The sequence below is a fragment of the Procambarus clarkii genome, chromosome 4, assembly GCF_040958095.1.
Source record: "Procambarus clarkii isolate CNS0578487 chromosome 4, FALCON_Pclarkii_2.0, whole genome shotgun sequence".
NCBI classification, from domain to species: domain Eukaryota; kingdom Metazoa; phylum Arthropoda; class Malacostraca; order Decapoda; family Cambaridae; genus Procambarus; species Procambarus clarkii.
Window position 1 is genome coordinate 45,252,990 of NC_091153.1, and position 14,829 is coordinate 45,267,818.

The 14,829-nt window shown below is 40.5% G+C and overlaps 1 protein-coding gene across 1 annotated transcript; it reads right to left on the reverse strand.

The window, feature by feature from the left end:
- Positions 1-528: 528 nt before the first annotated feature.
- Positions 529-13,728, reverse strand: LOC123748824 (facilitated trehalose transporter Tret1). Its single transcript, XM_069334212.1, has 6 exons — positions 13,334-13,728; positions 12,214-12,333; positions 10,425-10,548; positions 9,873-10,046; positions 8,979-9,113; positions 529-2,236 (listed from the first exon to the last, which is right to left on the reverse strand). Exons 1-6 carry the CDS (start codon positions 13,427-13,429, stop codon positions 1,431-1,433), a joined length of 1,455 nt encoding a protein of 484 aa, XP_069190313.1. The 5' UTR covers positions 13,430-13,728; the 3' UTR covers positions 529-1,430.
- Positions 13,729-14,829: the final 1,101 nt, after the last annotated feature.

Sequence of the window (14,829 nt, forward strand, 5' to 3'; positions counted from 1 at the left end):
AGCTAAGCAAGTTACATTCTTGATGAGCTAGTTACAAAATTCAATATAATTCGTCACATCATTTTGTTATTTGAGTTTATAATTTATAATTTATATTGTATAGCTTTGCAATCCTCGCAAAATGATCTGCTACCAGAAATTTTAGCCAAATATCCCCAGTTTGCTAACTGTAGGTAGTAACTGAGTGATTGTAACCTATCCACCGCTGCCCACTGGATGGGGGGCGGTGTGCAGGACAAACATGTCAATTGTGACACTAGCTCTCCACATATGTCAGTTGCTTAATTTAGAACCTGTACTTGAGGTCGATCTCGAACCCATTGTTGATGTGACGACTTATATTGAATTTTGTAACTAGCTCATCAAGATTGTAACTTGCTTCCCCGTGTTTGGCCAATCCAGAGGCGAGAAGCGACGTCATGGCGTCTCTTAAGAAGACTGTCGTGTTGCAAACGATTGTTTATTTTGTATATTATATATAGTTGAAATTATAAATTTTGTAATAAAGGATAAATATTACGTACAAAACCATGTTAAAAATTTTATTGTATAATTCATGTCTAAAACAACAGGGTGACCCAAAGCAATTAGCAGATAAGAAATAAAAAACTTGCCAACATTATAGTGGTCCCCTCCCCCCATTCACATATAATTTTCCCTATATCTGGGAAGTGATAGGGAAGTTACAGCTCCACTAGTTACAGTTACAGCACCGCTCTTGTGCCAGGCAAGTCCACTACGGGCTCACCATAGCCCGTGCTACTTGCAACTTCTTGTTCCGAGTTTAAACACAAATTCCACATTCCACATTCGAGGTCCCTTGATTTGTAAAGCATTTCTAGTTTGACTAAGTCGTACTCTGGAATATTAAATAGGTATTTGTTTCCTTTGTGGTGCTCATGGGATCTGTTAAAACCTTCTAGGAAGCTATTAAGGTCAGGATTGACATTACAGTTCAGTTGTGTTACCTTCAGCGAGTAGCTGCATCTAAAACAACAACTGGGAAGTGGACAACCCTCCCTCTAACTATATGCTGGCACCAACAGTGAGTAACTACAGTCAATGAGTCACAATAACGTGGATAGAATACACACACAAATCGCAATAACGTGGTATATTAAATGAACAAATCCACAAGGGCCGTGATGAGGGTTCGAACCTGGGCGATGGATGTTCCCATGCAGACACGTTCTAGTCAACTGTACGAGATATAATGTGAGAGCATTATTATATGTCCATTTAATATAAACATAACCATTTCTGTCCCGCTCGGGAATCGAACCCGGAATTCTCGATTATGCGTCGAGCACGAACCCGACTGTACTACTACCGGGACCCTAAAAGGAGTCCAGGACGGACCGAAACGTCGTCGTTTCTTCATTTAGTGATCAGTGAGTTTTGTGAGATTACGAAACGACGAGTCCAGAAACCTATTGTTGTTTTCGCTTTACTGTCTCTTGATAAAGTTGATCCATCTTGGTGATGGACTGACGGAAGGTCTCTGGCATGATGGGGTGGATGAACAAAGTGCTCACGCCCGTCATGACGGCGTAGGCCAGGAAGGTGGTGTGGCCGCCCAGTGCCGCCATGCACCACCCAAATGTCTTGGTGATCAAGAAAGCAGAGGCCCAGTTGATGGCTACCACCACAGCCACGGCTTTCCCTCTCACTCGGCTGGGCATTCCCTCTGATACGAAGACCCAAGGCAAAATCCGCCAGCCTATTGAGGAGCCTAGATGGTAGGCCGTCAGAGCCATCACCGGCACCAGATTCATGCTATTGGCAATGGCGGCTACGGAACCTCCTGCGTTGAGGGCCCAGAAGTAGAGAGACAGGGCAAGGAGGGACGCCATAAGTATAACAGTCGACACACGGAGAAGGTACCGCCTCTCGCACCTCGCCATGACGTATATGCCCGCGAAGGTGGCCAGGAAGTTGAAGACCCCCAAAAACACCGACGAAGAGCTGCTGTTGCTGGCGCCTTCCCCGCCGGCGTTGAGGATATTAGAGGTGAAGGAGACCACCGCCATGTAACCGGTAGTCTGTTGTGCTACCATGAGGGCGGCAGCCACGCCCACAGGCCACAAGTTGGGCGGCTGTATTAGCTCCCACATACTGACATGGGCGTTGTTTTCACCACTGCTGCATTTGTTGCTGATGTCCCGCTGCTCTTCTTCAGCAATCTGGGTTGTGCGTCGCAGCTGACGTAACGCAGCCAGCGACTCTTCTCTCTTCCCTACAAAATAAACACATTTATCAGTTCATTTTCTTATTCACGAAAATCACTACATTATATCAAACGACATGCATCGAGTTAAATAGATTAGTAGGGTGAATTAATAGGAGAAATAAATACGTGCGGATGTTTACATCACGTATCTAAATTATCACAATATGATATCTTAAGTCTCTGATGATAGCCAGACCGAGCGGTAAGACTGCACACAGTAGCTCAACAGCAAGAATATATCTAAACGTCATGACGAACGGGATATACAGATAGCGACTGTAGTCAGGAATGTGAGGTTGTAAGGCGAGTGGTGAGGTGCCGTATCTACAGGAGTCCCTCATGCCCATTGCCCCATTTTCTCTATTTCCCGCCAAGTTTCTTTCTCTTCTGCCCGAAACGCTGCGCGTATTAGTGACTTTACAAAATTGTAAATACTATGCTATGTATTCTCACAAACCCAATGTATATATAAATATATTTCTTGTATATAAATAAATAAATAAATAAATAAATAAATAAATAAATAAATAAATAAATAAATAAATAAATAAATAAATAAATAAATAAACATTCAAATAAATAAACATTCAATTCAGTGTTGCCAGATTGGGCTACAAATAGCGAATTGGGCTACTTTTGAGAGCCCCGCGCTCCCATTTTTTTTAATTTCGCTACTTGCTACTTTTTGGGCTAATTTAAAAGCAAGATGTGCTAATTTGGGCTATTAATGTTAAGAATGTACGATTGCGAGTTACATGAAAGTAACTAAGCTATAAATAATTGTAATTAATAATAATTGTAAATATTAATTAATACTAAATAATATTATTTAATAAATTAGTCCCAATTCAATGCAGAGTTTTCTTCCAAGCACAAAAACTTGTAAATATAAATACATGATAATAGATAGATCGATAAATAAATAGACAATTTTCAAATAATGGCAAGAGGAAAAAAACTTACATTTGAAATTAATAATGGATGAATGGTAATAAAGTTGTGTATGTTTGTATGTATACCAGACAAAGTCCATTTAATGGCAGAATTTAGCCATTTTGTGTAAAAACTTTTATATCTCATTTATTAATTATAACAGTAATCGAAAAAAAGTCATAGTTTGTATATACAAGAGATGAAACAGAGAGCCATGAGCTAGAGCGAAGTGCTGAGTCCATAAGGAGGCGGAGCTTCCAGAAATACCTTCCTGTGATTGGCTGTTGCGGGGAATACCAACACTCTTTATGAATAAAATTTAAACTAAGAAATAGGTCCTTGTGCACAACAATAAGGTTGTTGTGAAAAAGAACAACAATTTCTGTTTTGCACCTGCCAGAAATCTCCATCTAACTGAATAATTTACTCGAATAAGAGGGCAGAGCAGTGTATCATTATTTGTGTCAAGGCAACCCCCAATAATAACGTTACAAGTTAGGTAGCCAACCCATTTTTATATAACATCTGTTATATCCTGCAATATTTAATTATCACTTTATTAACACTTCACTTTTTTGGGTAAATTAAACTTAAAGCAGAATTCCATAAGCAGGACTGGTGGGCTGAACTAAAATGATTTATTAAGGGATGGAGCCTTTAGCTGATCCCTTCCTGTGATTGGCTGTTGCCGGGAATGCCAACGCTTATATGAATAAAATGCAAAATAAGAAATACGTCCTTTTGCTCAATAACCTTGGTGTTGTTGTACAAAAGAACAACAATTTCTGTTTTATACAAGACAGAAATTTCCATCTAACGGAATAATGTAGACCAATAAGAGGGCGGAGGCATTGTTTCGCCAATATTATTTGCGTGAGGCAACCCCTGCTGATGACGTCACAAGTTAGGTAGCCAGCCCATGTTTCTGTAACACTCGTTACATCCTGCAGTATTTAATTATCACTTTATTAATATTTTTAAATACTTAACCCTTCACTTTTTAGGTAGATTAAAGTTGAAGCAGAATGTCATAAGCAAGGATGGTGTGCTGAATAAAGATGATTTATTAAGTGGATGGAGCCTTTAGCTGATCCCTTCCTGTGATTGGCTGTTGTGTGAATGTCAACAAAGAGTTTCTACCAATGATATGCCATTGATTATGCACCCCATACCATCTTGTGGGCGGAGCTTGGAACCTCCTACCCGAGCACAACAACCCGCCTTATGGGTTGCTGTTTGGCTATTTATAGTGCGTTGGAAAAAAAACAGATGGCGTTAGTTGTATTTTGTGGGGTAATTAGTTATGTGTAATTTGATGTCAACAGATGGCGTAAGCTGTATCTTATGGCCACTGTTGACCTGCCAGTTGATAGTGTTCTCTTCTGCCGACAGATGGCATCAGCTGTATCAGTATTACTTCAGAATTCCCTTTAAACACTGATCTACAAATCCCTTGGCTTATGATAAGGTTTTATACCATTTATGATAAGTATTAGATAACTGGAGTTCCGCAATTACTTTTATTTATCAACTGTTGAGGATATCATCATATAATGTCTGGTTAGGACGTACTGCTCTCGATTGATGAAGATTAAGCCACCCAAGAGGTGGCACGGGCATGAATAGCCCGTAAATACTGCTCGTAATATTATTCAGGGGGGTGGGGGAACTATCAAGTGAAAGCGCCAAGCCATTAGACTATATAGTACTCGGAAGGGCTCGGGATATGGATTTGGGATGGAACGGGAGGAAAGGAATGGTGCCCAACCTCTCTCATGGGCGGTCGGGGATTGAACGCGGACCTGGAGGGAACGAGACCGTCGCTCTACCGTCCAGCCCAAGTGGTTAAGCGTAATATTATTAAAACAACAATTTATGCATATAATAACAGCATTTCACACTAAAAATACTTGGATATATTGAAATTTGGTAGTGAATTCCAATCTAGGAATCTCCTATGACTAAACTGTACTTTTTAATCATTTTATGTACTTACTACTTATTATTAAATTATTAAGTACTTAATATAATAATTAAATAAATTATTTTATTTAATATTTAAATTAAATGATAAAATAATAGGTAATAATAAATCATTGTGTAGGGGGACAGGCAGCCAGTATATATATACATGTTAGGCTTATACCAAGGTGCCACAAAGGTGCCAAATTAAAGACTGGGAGCTGCCGGGGCGGGCCCAAGGGCTGCTGGCGGCCCTGGCCAGGCTGAACTTCCGCGCCCTTATAATCACCATTGTTTAATAATCTTCACGGGGAGAAACAACTGTAAATATAGGAATAGTTTATTACAATATACACGGTAAAGAAAACAGCTCGGAAACTAAGGAAATAAAGCTGCCGAAAAAACATTAAAGTCCACTTCAAGTTCAAGTATGTTTATTGAGACAATAAAAAAATATCTCAAAGGGATAGAGTAGCTTAGGCTATTTCTACCCCCTCCCCTCAAGGGGGCACACAAATCAGTGAGTACATATACACAAATCACAATACAAGAATCCCATTTAACATAGCAGGTTAAAATAGGAAACACAGCATAAAAGTGTTACAAGTGAGTTACAAGTAACAAGGGAACAAGTGAGAAGGCGGTGGAGGCCAAAACCGGAATTGCACACTGCTTTTAATGCAGATATGTCGTGATTATCATAATATATAGATGTTAAGGCACGAAAACCTTTATATTCGTTAAATTGTATAAGACAATTAAAAGAACATAACTCACAGCCCCTCTGTTCAAGTGACACGCTAAACATATACTCACTCTACACATTCTCGTGTTCTATCTACATGTACAAAACCCTTGTTCCTAAATGCTAATCTTGATCTGAAACTTTTCCTCGATAGGTGTAACAGAACCCATGAGTACCACACCAGAAATAAATATCTATTTGATATCCCCAGAGTCAGGCTAAATCTGTGTAAACACCATGCAAATTAAAGGGGCCCAGTCTTTGGAACTCACTCCCTGATGAATTAAAAAATGGCCCATCCTCTGCCCAGTTCAAAAGTAAAAACAAAAAGTACCTAATTTCATCCTCATAGTTTCTTCAAAAGTTTCTTCAAGTTTCTTCCTCCTTGTGCTTCAAACTCACACTATCTTGTACTTCCCCAATATTAGTAACGACTAATTAAGGTTAGGCTGCATTGGACTCGGTTGGATGACATTGGTTTGATTTGGGTTACGTTGGGTTGGGTTGAGTTAGGTTAGTCAGGCTTCAAAATTCAAAATTCCACTACGCAACGGAACAGTCTCTGTGGCGCAGTGGTAAAGCACGCGCCCGGCTCTTGACCTGCTGGCCGGGAAGAATTGACCGCAGGTATGCCAGATTGGGCTACAAGTAGCGAATTGGGCTACTTTTCAGAGCCCCGCGCTCTCAAATTTTTAATTTCGCTACTTGCGACTTTTTGGGCTACTTTAAAAACAAGTTGGGCTATTAATGTTAAGAAACTCAATGATGATTTTTATGCTTTTTATTATGTCATGTGTACAAATCACAGCCGCGTCCAACAGCTTGATTGAATAGACCACTTACCGCAGGAGGCCAGGTCAGAGACCGACCCCCTGGGGACGTTGATCCTAGGAACTTCCCAAAGAAAAAGTAACCGCAAGGCAAGATAATCCTCCCCAGGGGCTATAGATTTCCCAACCTTAATTACCATTAATACTTCATCCCGGGTACTGTCTATGTTAAGTGACCTCCCACTGTTGCCTACTGTAAATATTAGATTTCTCTTTAGCTGTGTCCAAGAATCAAATGTCTGTCGTTAGAGCGGATTAGCATACAGTAAACTTGGCAGCTTCATCTGTGCTTGCATTGTTAGTGTGGCTCTGACCTCCAGAAGGATAGTTCGACACAAGTTACCGCATATAGAAAAGAAGTTACCGCTGTTACTTTTAGAATTTGCTTAAGTGTTAAGATAAAGAAGTGTAAAATGGGGAAGTGGTCTATATACCAGAAAGCGTTTCAGATGTCCTGGCTTAAGGACAAAAAGGTGTTTGAAAAGTGGTTGGCTGAAGTGAAAGATGGAAATAAGGCATATTGTAAAGTTTGTAGAACTGAGATAAGAGCTCATAGAAGTGGTTTAAAGAAACACAGTGAAACATTAAACCACAGACAAAATATATCGGAGGTAAGTCATCAGCAGATGAGCATCAACTCTGTTTTATCAAAGAAGGAAGATAAACTTACTAAATTTGAATGTCGTCTGTCTATATGTACTGTCGCTATCTAGAAATCTAACATTATGTTTGTAACTCATCTCGTATGTATGTACTTTTACCTGAATAAACATTTGATTTGATTCGATTTGACTAAATAAAAAATTGGGCTACTCTACTTGCAAATTCGCTACTTTTTGACCGTCAGCTCGCTACTTTTAGCAATTTGGATCTGGCAACCCTGATTGACCGGGCGACAATCCTTAACTGTTCACCCAGCAGAGAATAGGTTGTTAAATGATTTGGCGGGTCGTATTCAGGGGAAAAAAAATTGAATTAAGGACCTGCCCGAAACGCTATACATGCTAGTGGCTTTACAAGAATTTAAGAACTCTTTTTTATATATAAATAAAAATAAATAAAAAAAAAATGCGCTGATGAATCTTCTTGTGTGCGATGAGGCTTGTATCTGGTATAATTAAAATATTAACTTAAATAATTCGTTTGTTAGACAATATATGATATTCAGATCTATAAATTACTTTAGAAAGGCCTATAATGCATATAAATATTAATTTACACACTCCTGGTGCTATACGCTAGGAATTTCAATATGGCGTTCAAATAATTTTAGGCAGAGGGTCTCTGGGTCGGTTGGTCGCGTACGGGTCATTAATTTCAATTCACAATAAACTTGAGAATGGTCCAGGACGGACCGAAACGTCGTCGTCCCTTCACCTTCTAGTGTGTGGTCTGGTCAACATATTTCAGCCACGTTATTGTGACTCATCGCCAGCACATTCAATATATGTATAGGATAGGAATTATCATATTATTATAGGAAATATAATATATATTTCCTCCCCGAAACTAATTATCATATTATTATAGGAAATATAATATATATTTCCTGCCCGAAACGCTTTGCGTAATAGTGGCTTTAGGCATTGTATGTACCAGCTCTCTCTATAAACCTAGCAATTTTTGTAAAAATCTCTTATATGTATGTACCTTACCTGAATACACATTTATTTATTTATTTATTTATTTATTTATTTAATTATTTAATTATTTATTTATTTATTTATTTATTTATTTATTTATTTATTTATGTGCCCCTGAAAACACAAAGGGTAACCCACACTGTTATGTTTACTGTTGTTAAATACAAAGTTGTGAGAACATCGTGCTGATGTTGTGTATGAAAACAGCTGTAAAAAAATCACTATGGACAATCAAACCCACATTTCATACTTCATAGGCGTTGCTGCTTGTCGCAATAGGAGCCACTCGTCCATAATGAGTGGCTCCTTCATCATCTTTACCACCTTACCTCTATCTTCACTATCTACCCTACCCTTGACCACCTTCCCTCTCCTTCACCACCTTCCCTGCCCTTCACCACTTTCCCCTACCCTTCACCACCTTCCCCTGCCCTTCACCTTCCCCTACCCTTCACCACCTTCCCCTACCCTTCACCACCTTCCCCTGCCCTTCACCTTCCCCTACCCTTCACCACCTTCCCCTGCCCTTCACCACCTTCCCCTGCCCTTCACCTTCCCCTACCCTTCACCACCTTCCCCTGCCCTTCACCACCTTCCCCTGCCCTTGACCATGCCGCCTGGGAGGGGCCACCTACCTGTACGGGTGAGGTAGTAAGGTGTCTCGGGAACATAGTAGAAGAACATCACTGTGGGCAGGGAGAGAACAGCCCCCAGCCAGGCCAGCCCTCGCCAGGTAAGGTAGTTCCCTGCACCATAGCTCACCAGGAGACCTGCAACACAGGCGTTAATACACTCTAACCAATGTATACTCTCAACACTGAAAATAATCTGAAAAACAATTAAAAACAGATTCAAATGTGGAAGATATTTAATATTGTCATTCTACCGTCTAAGCTTCTCTTCAATTGCACAACGCACTCACAATAATGTATCCCAGGGTCAAAGCGACAAGCCATTACGACTATATTGCACTTGGATGGGGTCAGGATAAGGATTAGGGATGGGACGGGGGGGAAGCAATGGTGCCCAACCACTTGTGGACGATCGGGGATTGAACGCCAACCTGCATGAAGCGAGATCGTCGCTCTACCCTCCAATCCAAGTGATTGGGGGCATTGTATGAAACCCTGATTAGTCTTCAATGGAAGCCTTAGAGATCATAAAGGATTCACTTAAATCCCAGGTTGAAAATGCTTTCCCATGTCATGACGACTTTGGATACATTTATTAAAACAGTTTACAAGCATGAAAACGTCCCAATCAACTTACAACAACTTATAAACAGCCTCCTGGTGCTTCGGAGCTCAAAATCTGTCTAATAATTGTAAACAAACCCGCCAAAGATTGAGAAAGGTTCGTAAGTGCTTGCGTAACTGCTTCGTGAATCTGGAACGAGGGTCCTGTGCTTGTTGACTGCGCATGGGCAACAATAAGTGTCTTAATATCCGTCCCGTCTGGAAAGGAATAGAACTTAAATGAAAACATGAAGGAAAGAGAGGCATTGAGGGTGAGCTCAGAGCAGCCATTACCCAGATTAGCGGTGGCAGCTGGAATGACGGACAAGGCACTACGCAGCTTCAGCTCCAAGATCTCTGAGACGTAGACTACGCGGGCGGCTGTCTGCACGCCCACACACAGCCCGCCCAACATGCGGCCAGCCAGCACGCCGCCCACGCCCTCAGCCCACGCTATCATAACCCACGCTGCACAAAAGTCAACACATATAAACAAATCAGGGTTTGTTTTGGACCTAATTTATCAATAACAAAACGCAAGCATGCATTAACATTTTAATATATTGCATTTATATAAAAAGGAATAGTTTATATATTATAAATAACCGAAAACTATTCACCCTGAAGAATTCGAACCAGGAGAACCATTAAAACACGTACAGAACACCAGGAGAACCACTAAAACACGTACAGAACACCAGGCGAACCATTAAAACACGTACAGAACATCAGGCGAACCATTAAAACACGTACAGAACACTAGGCGAACCATTAAAACACGTACAGAACATCAGGCGAACCATTAAAACACGTACAGAACACCAGGCGAACCATTAAAACACGTACATAGCATCATGGGCCAAGTAATGTGGATAAGTGTTGCTCTGCGCCCAAGACGATCCACCAGCGGCCCAGAGGCTACACTCCCCAGAAGAGCGCAGGCCGGCATCACCGCCCCTACCCACGATTCCTGAAACACAGGTCCAATATACACATATAAGTCACAATAACGTGGATGGAATACACACAGAAATGACAAGAACGTGGATGGAATACACATAAATCACAATAACATGGATGGAATAAATAGAAATCACAATGTGATACAGCATAGCCATCGTATACAATATTCTCATTATGCAACACGTGGTTTGAGAAACACAATGGAGCATTACGCATCATGGCAAGCCTAGTACACCAACACATTTAAAGACAAACCATTATATATGGAAAATTTCTCATGCAATCTTGTGTGTGTGTGTCTGGTACAGCGAGGGCCAGAAAGTTGGTCTGATTAAGACCTTTTGTGCCTTCTGTATCAAGTTCAAGTATGTTTATTGAGATAAGCAATAAATACATCTCAAAGGGATAGAGTAGCTTAGGCTATTTCTACCCCCCAATGTGCCCCTGTAATCCTTTTTGCGCTACGGCTCACAGGATTAGTATGAGGTCTTCAATAAACTAGCCGGCTCCGGCGGAATCACAATCAATCACATTGCCTCAATATATGAACATTAAATAGAATATTTGAACTGTGCAGGAAACTAGCAAATGTGTTTAACACTGATACGTGCCAAATCCTGAGCTTTGGAAATGGGTCTAGAACCTCACTTGGTTACTTTAAGTGCTTAAAGATGAATGAAAACACTTTTAGTTTTAAATAATGTAAATCCAACATTAAAAAAAAAACTGATAGAGTTCAGTAAGATTAACTGGCTAAGCAAACTGACAACTTGTCAGAAGTGTAGATCAAAAACTAGCTATAAGTTCAAATCATAACTTTTGATTTGAACTTTTGAACCTGATTTCAAGGTCATCATAAATTATGATGAACTTATAGTCATCATAAGTTCAAAGTGACAAAGGTGGCCCTCCAGGGAATATTATTGTAACCATGTCGTAACTCGGTCTATTAAGGCAGCGTCTGGGATCCTCTCGGACGTAGGTTCGAACCCTCGTCACGGCTCTTGTGGATTTGTTCAATAATATTTAACACGAAATTCTGAGAGATAAGCCTTCGGTAACATTGCCACTTTAATCTATAACTCTGCATTACACAGAGGAAATATTTGAAATTTGTTCTTATCAAGTGACTAATGAAAATCTTGTAACCATACCAAAGGCAGCATATCAGTCAGTCAGGAATTATCAAGATAATATACTTGTTTAAATCAGATAAACTTTCTTTCAATTATGGCGGCTTAGGCTGTATTTAAGCGTGGATATCTTGAAGCTTAAGATTTTTGTCATAAACAACTGCGTACAGCGCTTCCGAACTCATAAATTATTAAATAAAAGCAAAACTAACCTGCCATGATTGAAAAAAAGATGCATAGGTTTCCTAAGAGGACATTAAAGTGATTGATGAGACGAGAGGGATCGATCCCCGGCGATGGCAGAAACAAATGGGCAGAGTTTCTTTCACCGTGATGCCCCTGTTTACCTAGCAGTAAATAGGTAACTGAGAGTTACACAGCTGCTATGGGTTGCTTCCTGGGAATGTGTGTGTGTGTGGAGAGGAAAAATTATAATAAGTTGATTGATTGAAAGTTGAGAGGCGGGCCGAAAGAGCTCAACCTCCGCAAGCACTAGGTGAATACAGGGTGAATATGGGAGCACAATGAACAAAACTGACCTGCTCCGGGGTTATAGAGAAGTGTGGATCTTTCCTCATGGAGGGCAAGGCAGTAGAGGTGTAGCCCATGGCCATGAGCGATACCAAGGTGCCCATGCCCACCCCGGTCACCCCCAGCGCCTGAAACAATCACATGTTTCTTATGTTACTTAACCCAGAAATCATTTGCCTCTCCGAAGCCTGATGCAGTATTTGTTCCAGGTCTGATGCAGTAACCGTACCGGGCCTGATATAGTAACTGTTTCAGGAATGATGCAGTAACTGTACCGGGCCTGATATAGTAACTGTTTCAGGCCTGATGCAGTAACTGTACTGGGCCTGATACAGTAACTGTACTGGCCTGATACAGTAACTGTACCGGGCCTGATACAGTAAATATACCAGGGCTGATACAGTAACTATACCAGGACTGATACAATAACTGTCCCAGGCTTGATACCGTCCGTGTCCCTAGCCTGATACAGTAACTGTATCAAGCCTGATGCAGTAACTGTCTCAGGGCTGAATTAGTTAGTACAAATTACCGAATAATAACACCTTATAATATATTTGATATTTTCTCATAAGCAGTCAATATTAATTCACCATTTTGAAATACGGAATTCTGACTCACCATAAGCCAATATAATGGTATGTGGGTCACTGACCCACATATAATAGTCTAATTGAGTTAAGTTATACCATGATATATCGAGGTGGAAGGGAGGTATATAGGGCACTTATCAGAGGAAAGCGTCAAGCCATCACGACTATATAGCCCTTGGAAGGGGTGAGGATAAGGATTTGGGTTACGTATATCCTCCATTAATAAAAACATTAAAGACATCAAAGGAATGGTTGGTTTTAAGTTCACATTATCGACCAATATACTTAATAGCCCTTGGAAGGGGTGAGGATAAGGATTTGGGTTACGCATATCTTCCATTAATAAAAACATTAAAGACATCAAAGGAATGGTTGGTTTTAAGTTCACATTATCGACCAATATACTTAATAGCCCTTGGAAGGGGTGAGGATAAGGATTTGGGTTACGTATATCCTCCATTAATAAAAACATTAAAGACATCAAAGGAATGGTTGGTTTTAAGTTCACATTATCGACCAATATACTTAAGTTTACCTGGTATATCACGTAAGATTTAAGTCCTGAGTTATTCATTGTTTTTTCTGGAGAGTCTTCTTCTGGCTCTTTTATCTCTGCTGCTTTGTCCTGCATATTTTCGAGGATTAGTTCTTCGCTTTTATATAGTTATATATATACACACTATATTGCTTCACCTATAGCGAGGGATTAGTTATGAGTGGAATCGATGGACGCGTAATGCAGCCGTGATTCACCACCACGATCCAGGCTCATACTGTCTCCCAGTCAGTGCCTGGGGTGTAGGCAACCTCCATTACTTGTGTCTCATTGTGTCTGCTCTGTGTGGTGCTGGGTGTAGGCAACCTTCACTACTTCTGTCTCATTGTGTCTGCTCTGTGTGGTGTTGGGTGTAGGCAACCTCCATTACTTCTGTCTCATTGTGTCTGCTCTGTGTGGTGTTGGGTGTAGGCAACCTTCACTACTTCTGTCTCATTGTGTCTGCTCTGTGTGATGCTGGGTGTAGGCAACCTCCATTACTTGTGTCTCATTGTGTCTGCTCTGTGTGGTGCTGGGTGTAGGCAACCTCCACTACTTCTGTCTCATTGTGTCTGCTCTGTGTGGTGTTGGGTGTAGGCTACCTTCACTACTTCTGTCTCATTGTGTCTGCTCTGTGTGATGCTGGGTGTAGGCAACCTCCACTACTTCTGTCTCATTGTGTCTGTTCTGTGTGGTGCTGGGTGTAGGCAACCTCCACTACTTCTGTCTCATTGTGTCTGCTCTGTGTGGTGCTGGGTGTAGGCAACCTCCACTACTTCTGTCTCATTGTGTCTGTTCTGTGTGGTGCTGGGTGTAGGCAACCTCCACTACTTCTGTCTCATTGTGTCTGCTCTGTGTGGTGCTATGGGGCCTGATTCAGAAATGGATTCAGACACTAAACCCATACTATATTTAGCTAAGCAATTAACAATCTCGTGAAGCTAGTTACACAATTTCTAAGACATGCAGTTAAGAGTGAATGGTAAATTTGAATACTTCTTCTTCTTATATGTATATTAATTTTACATTGTAACTGTTTTCAGTGTGACATTGTAAAAATATGTGTATTCTATGGAATATATGTAACATATCCAACATAAATTAGAATTGAGACATGGACAAATAAGATATAACCTAAAATATGAACTATTTAACTTACCATAGATAATATGTATAGACATTGAAATATATGATTTTTTTAACTAATATCTTTAAAATCTTGCTGTATTGAACATTGCCAAATGCTATGGAATCATTAGAACATCAAATGGGATTAAGAAACTCATCACAAATTGCAGTTGTTTACCTGTGCTTATCTAACAACCGTTGTCTCGCATATAACTCGCCTACTAATAACTGGACTTGTATTCTGACCCCACTCTTCCCACCGGTTAAAGCTTTCAGGCCAGTTTTTCAGAATGACTCGCCAGTCAGGGACTGGTAGGAGGCTCCACAACTCAACGAGGGAGTTTACCTAGTTTACAATTCAATTTCAA

Bases quoted from the DNA above. Each gene is read 5' to 3' on its own strand.
- LOC123748824 (XM_069334212.1), bottom strand. From the start codon at position 13,429: ATGCAGGACAAAGCAGCAGAGATAAAAGAGCCAGAAGAAGACTCTCCA. The intron at 9,114-9,872 runs GTAATGGCTGCT...CCTGTGTTGCAG, and splicing joins AGCTGCCACCGCTAATCTGG to GTCTCCTGGTGAGCTATGGT. The intron at 2,237-8,978 runs GTAGGTGGCCCC...TTTATTTTGTAG, and splicing joins TTACTACCTCACCCGTACAG to GGAAGAGAGAAGAGTCGCTG.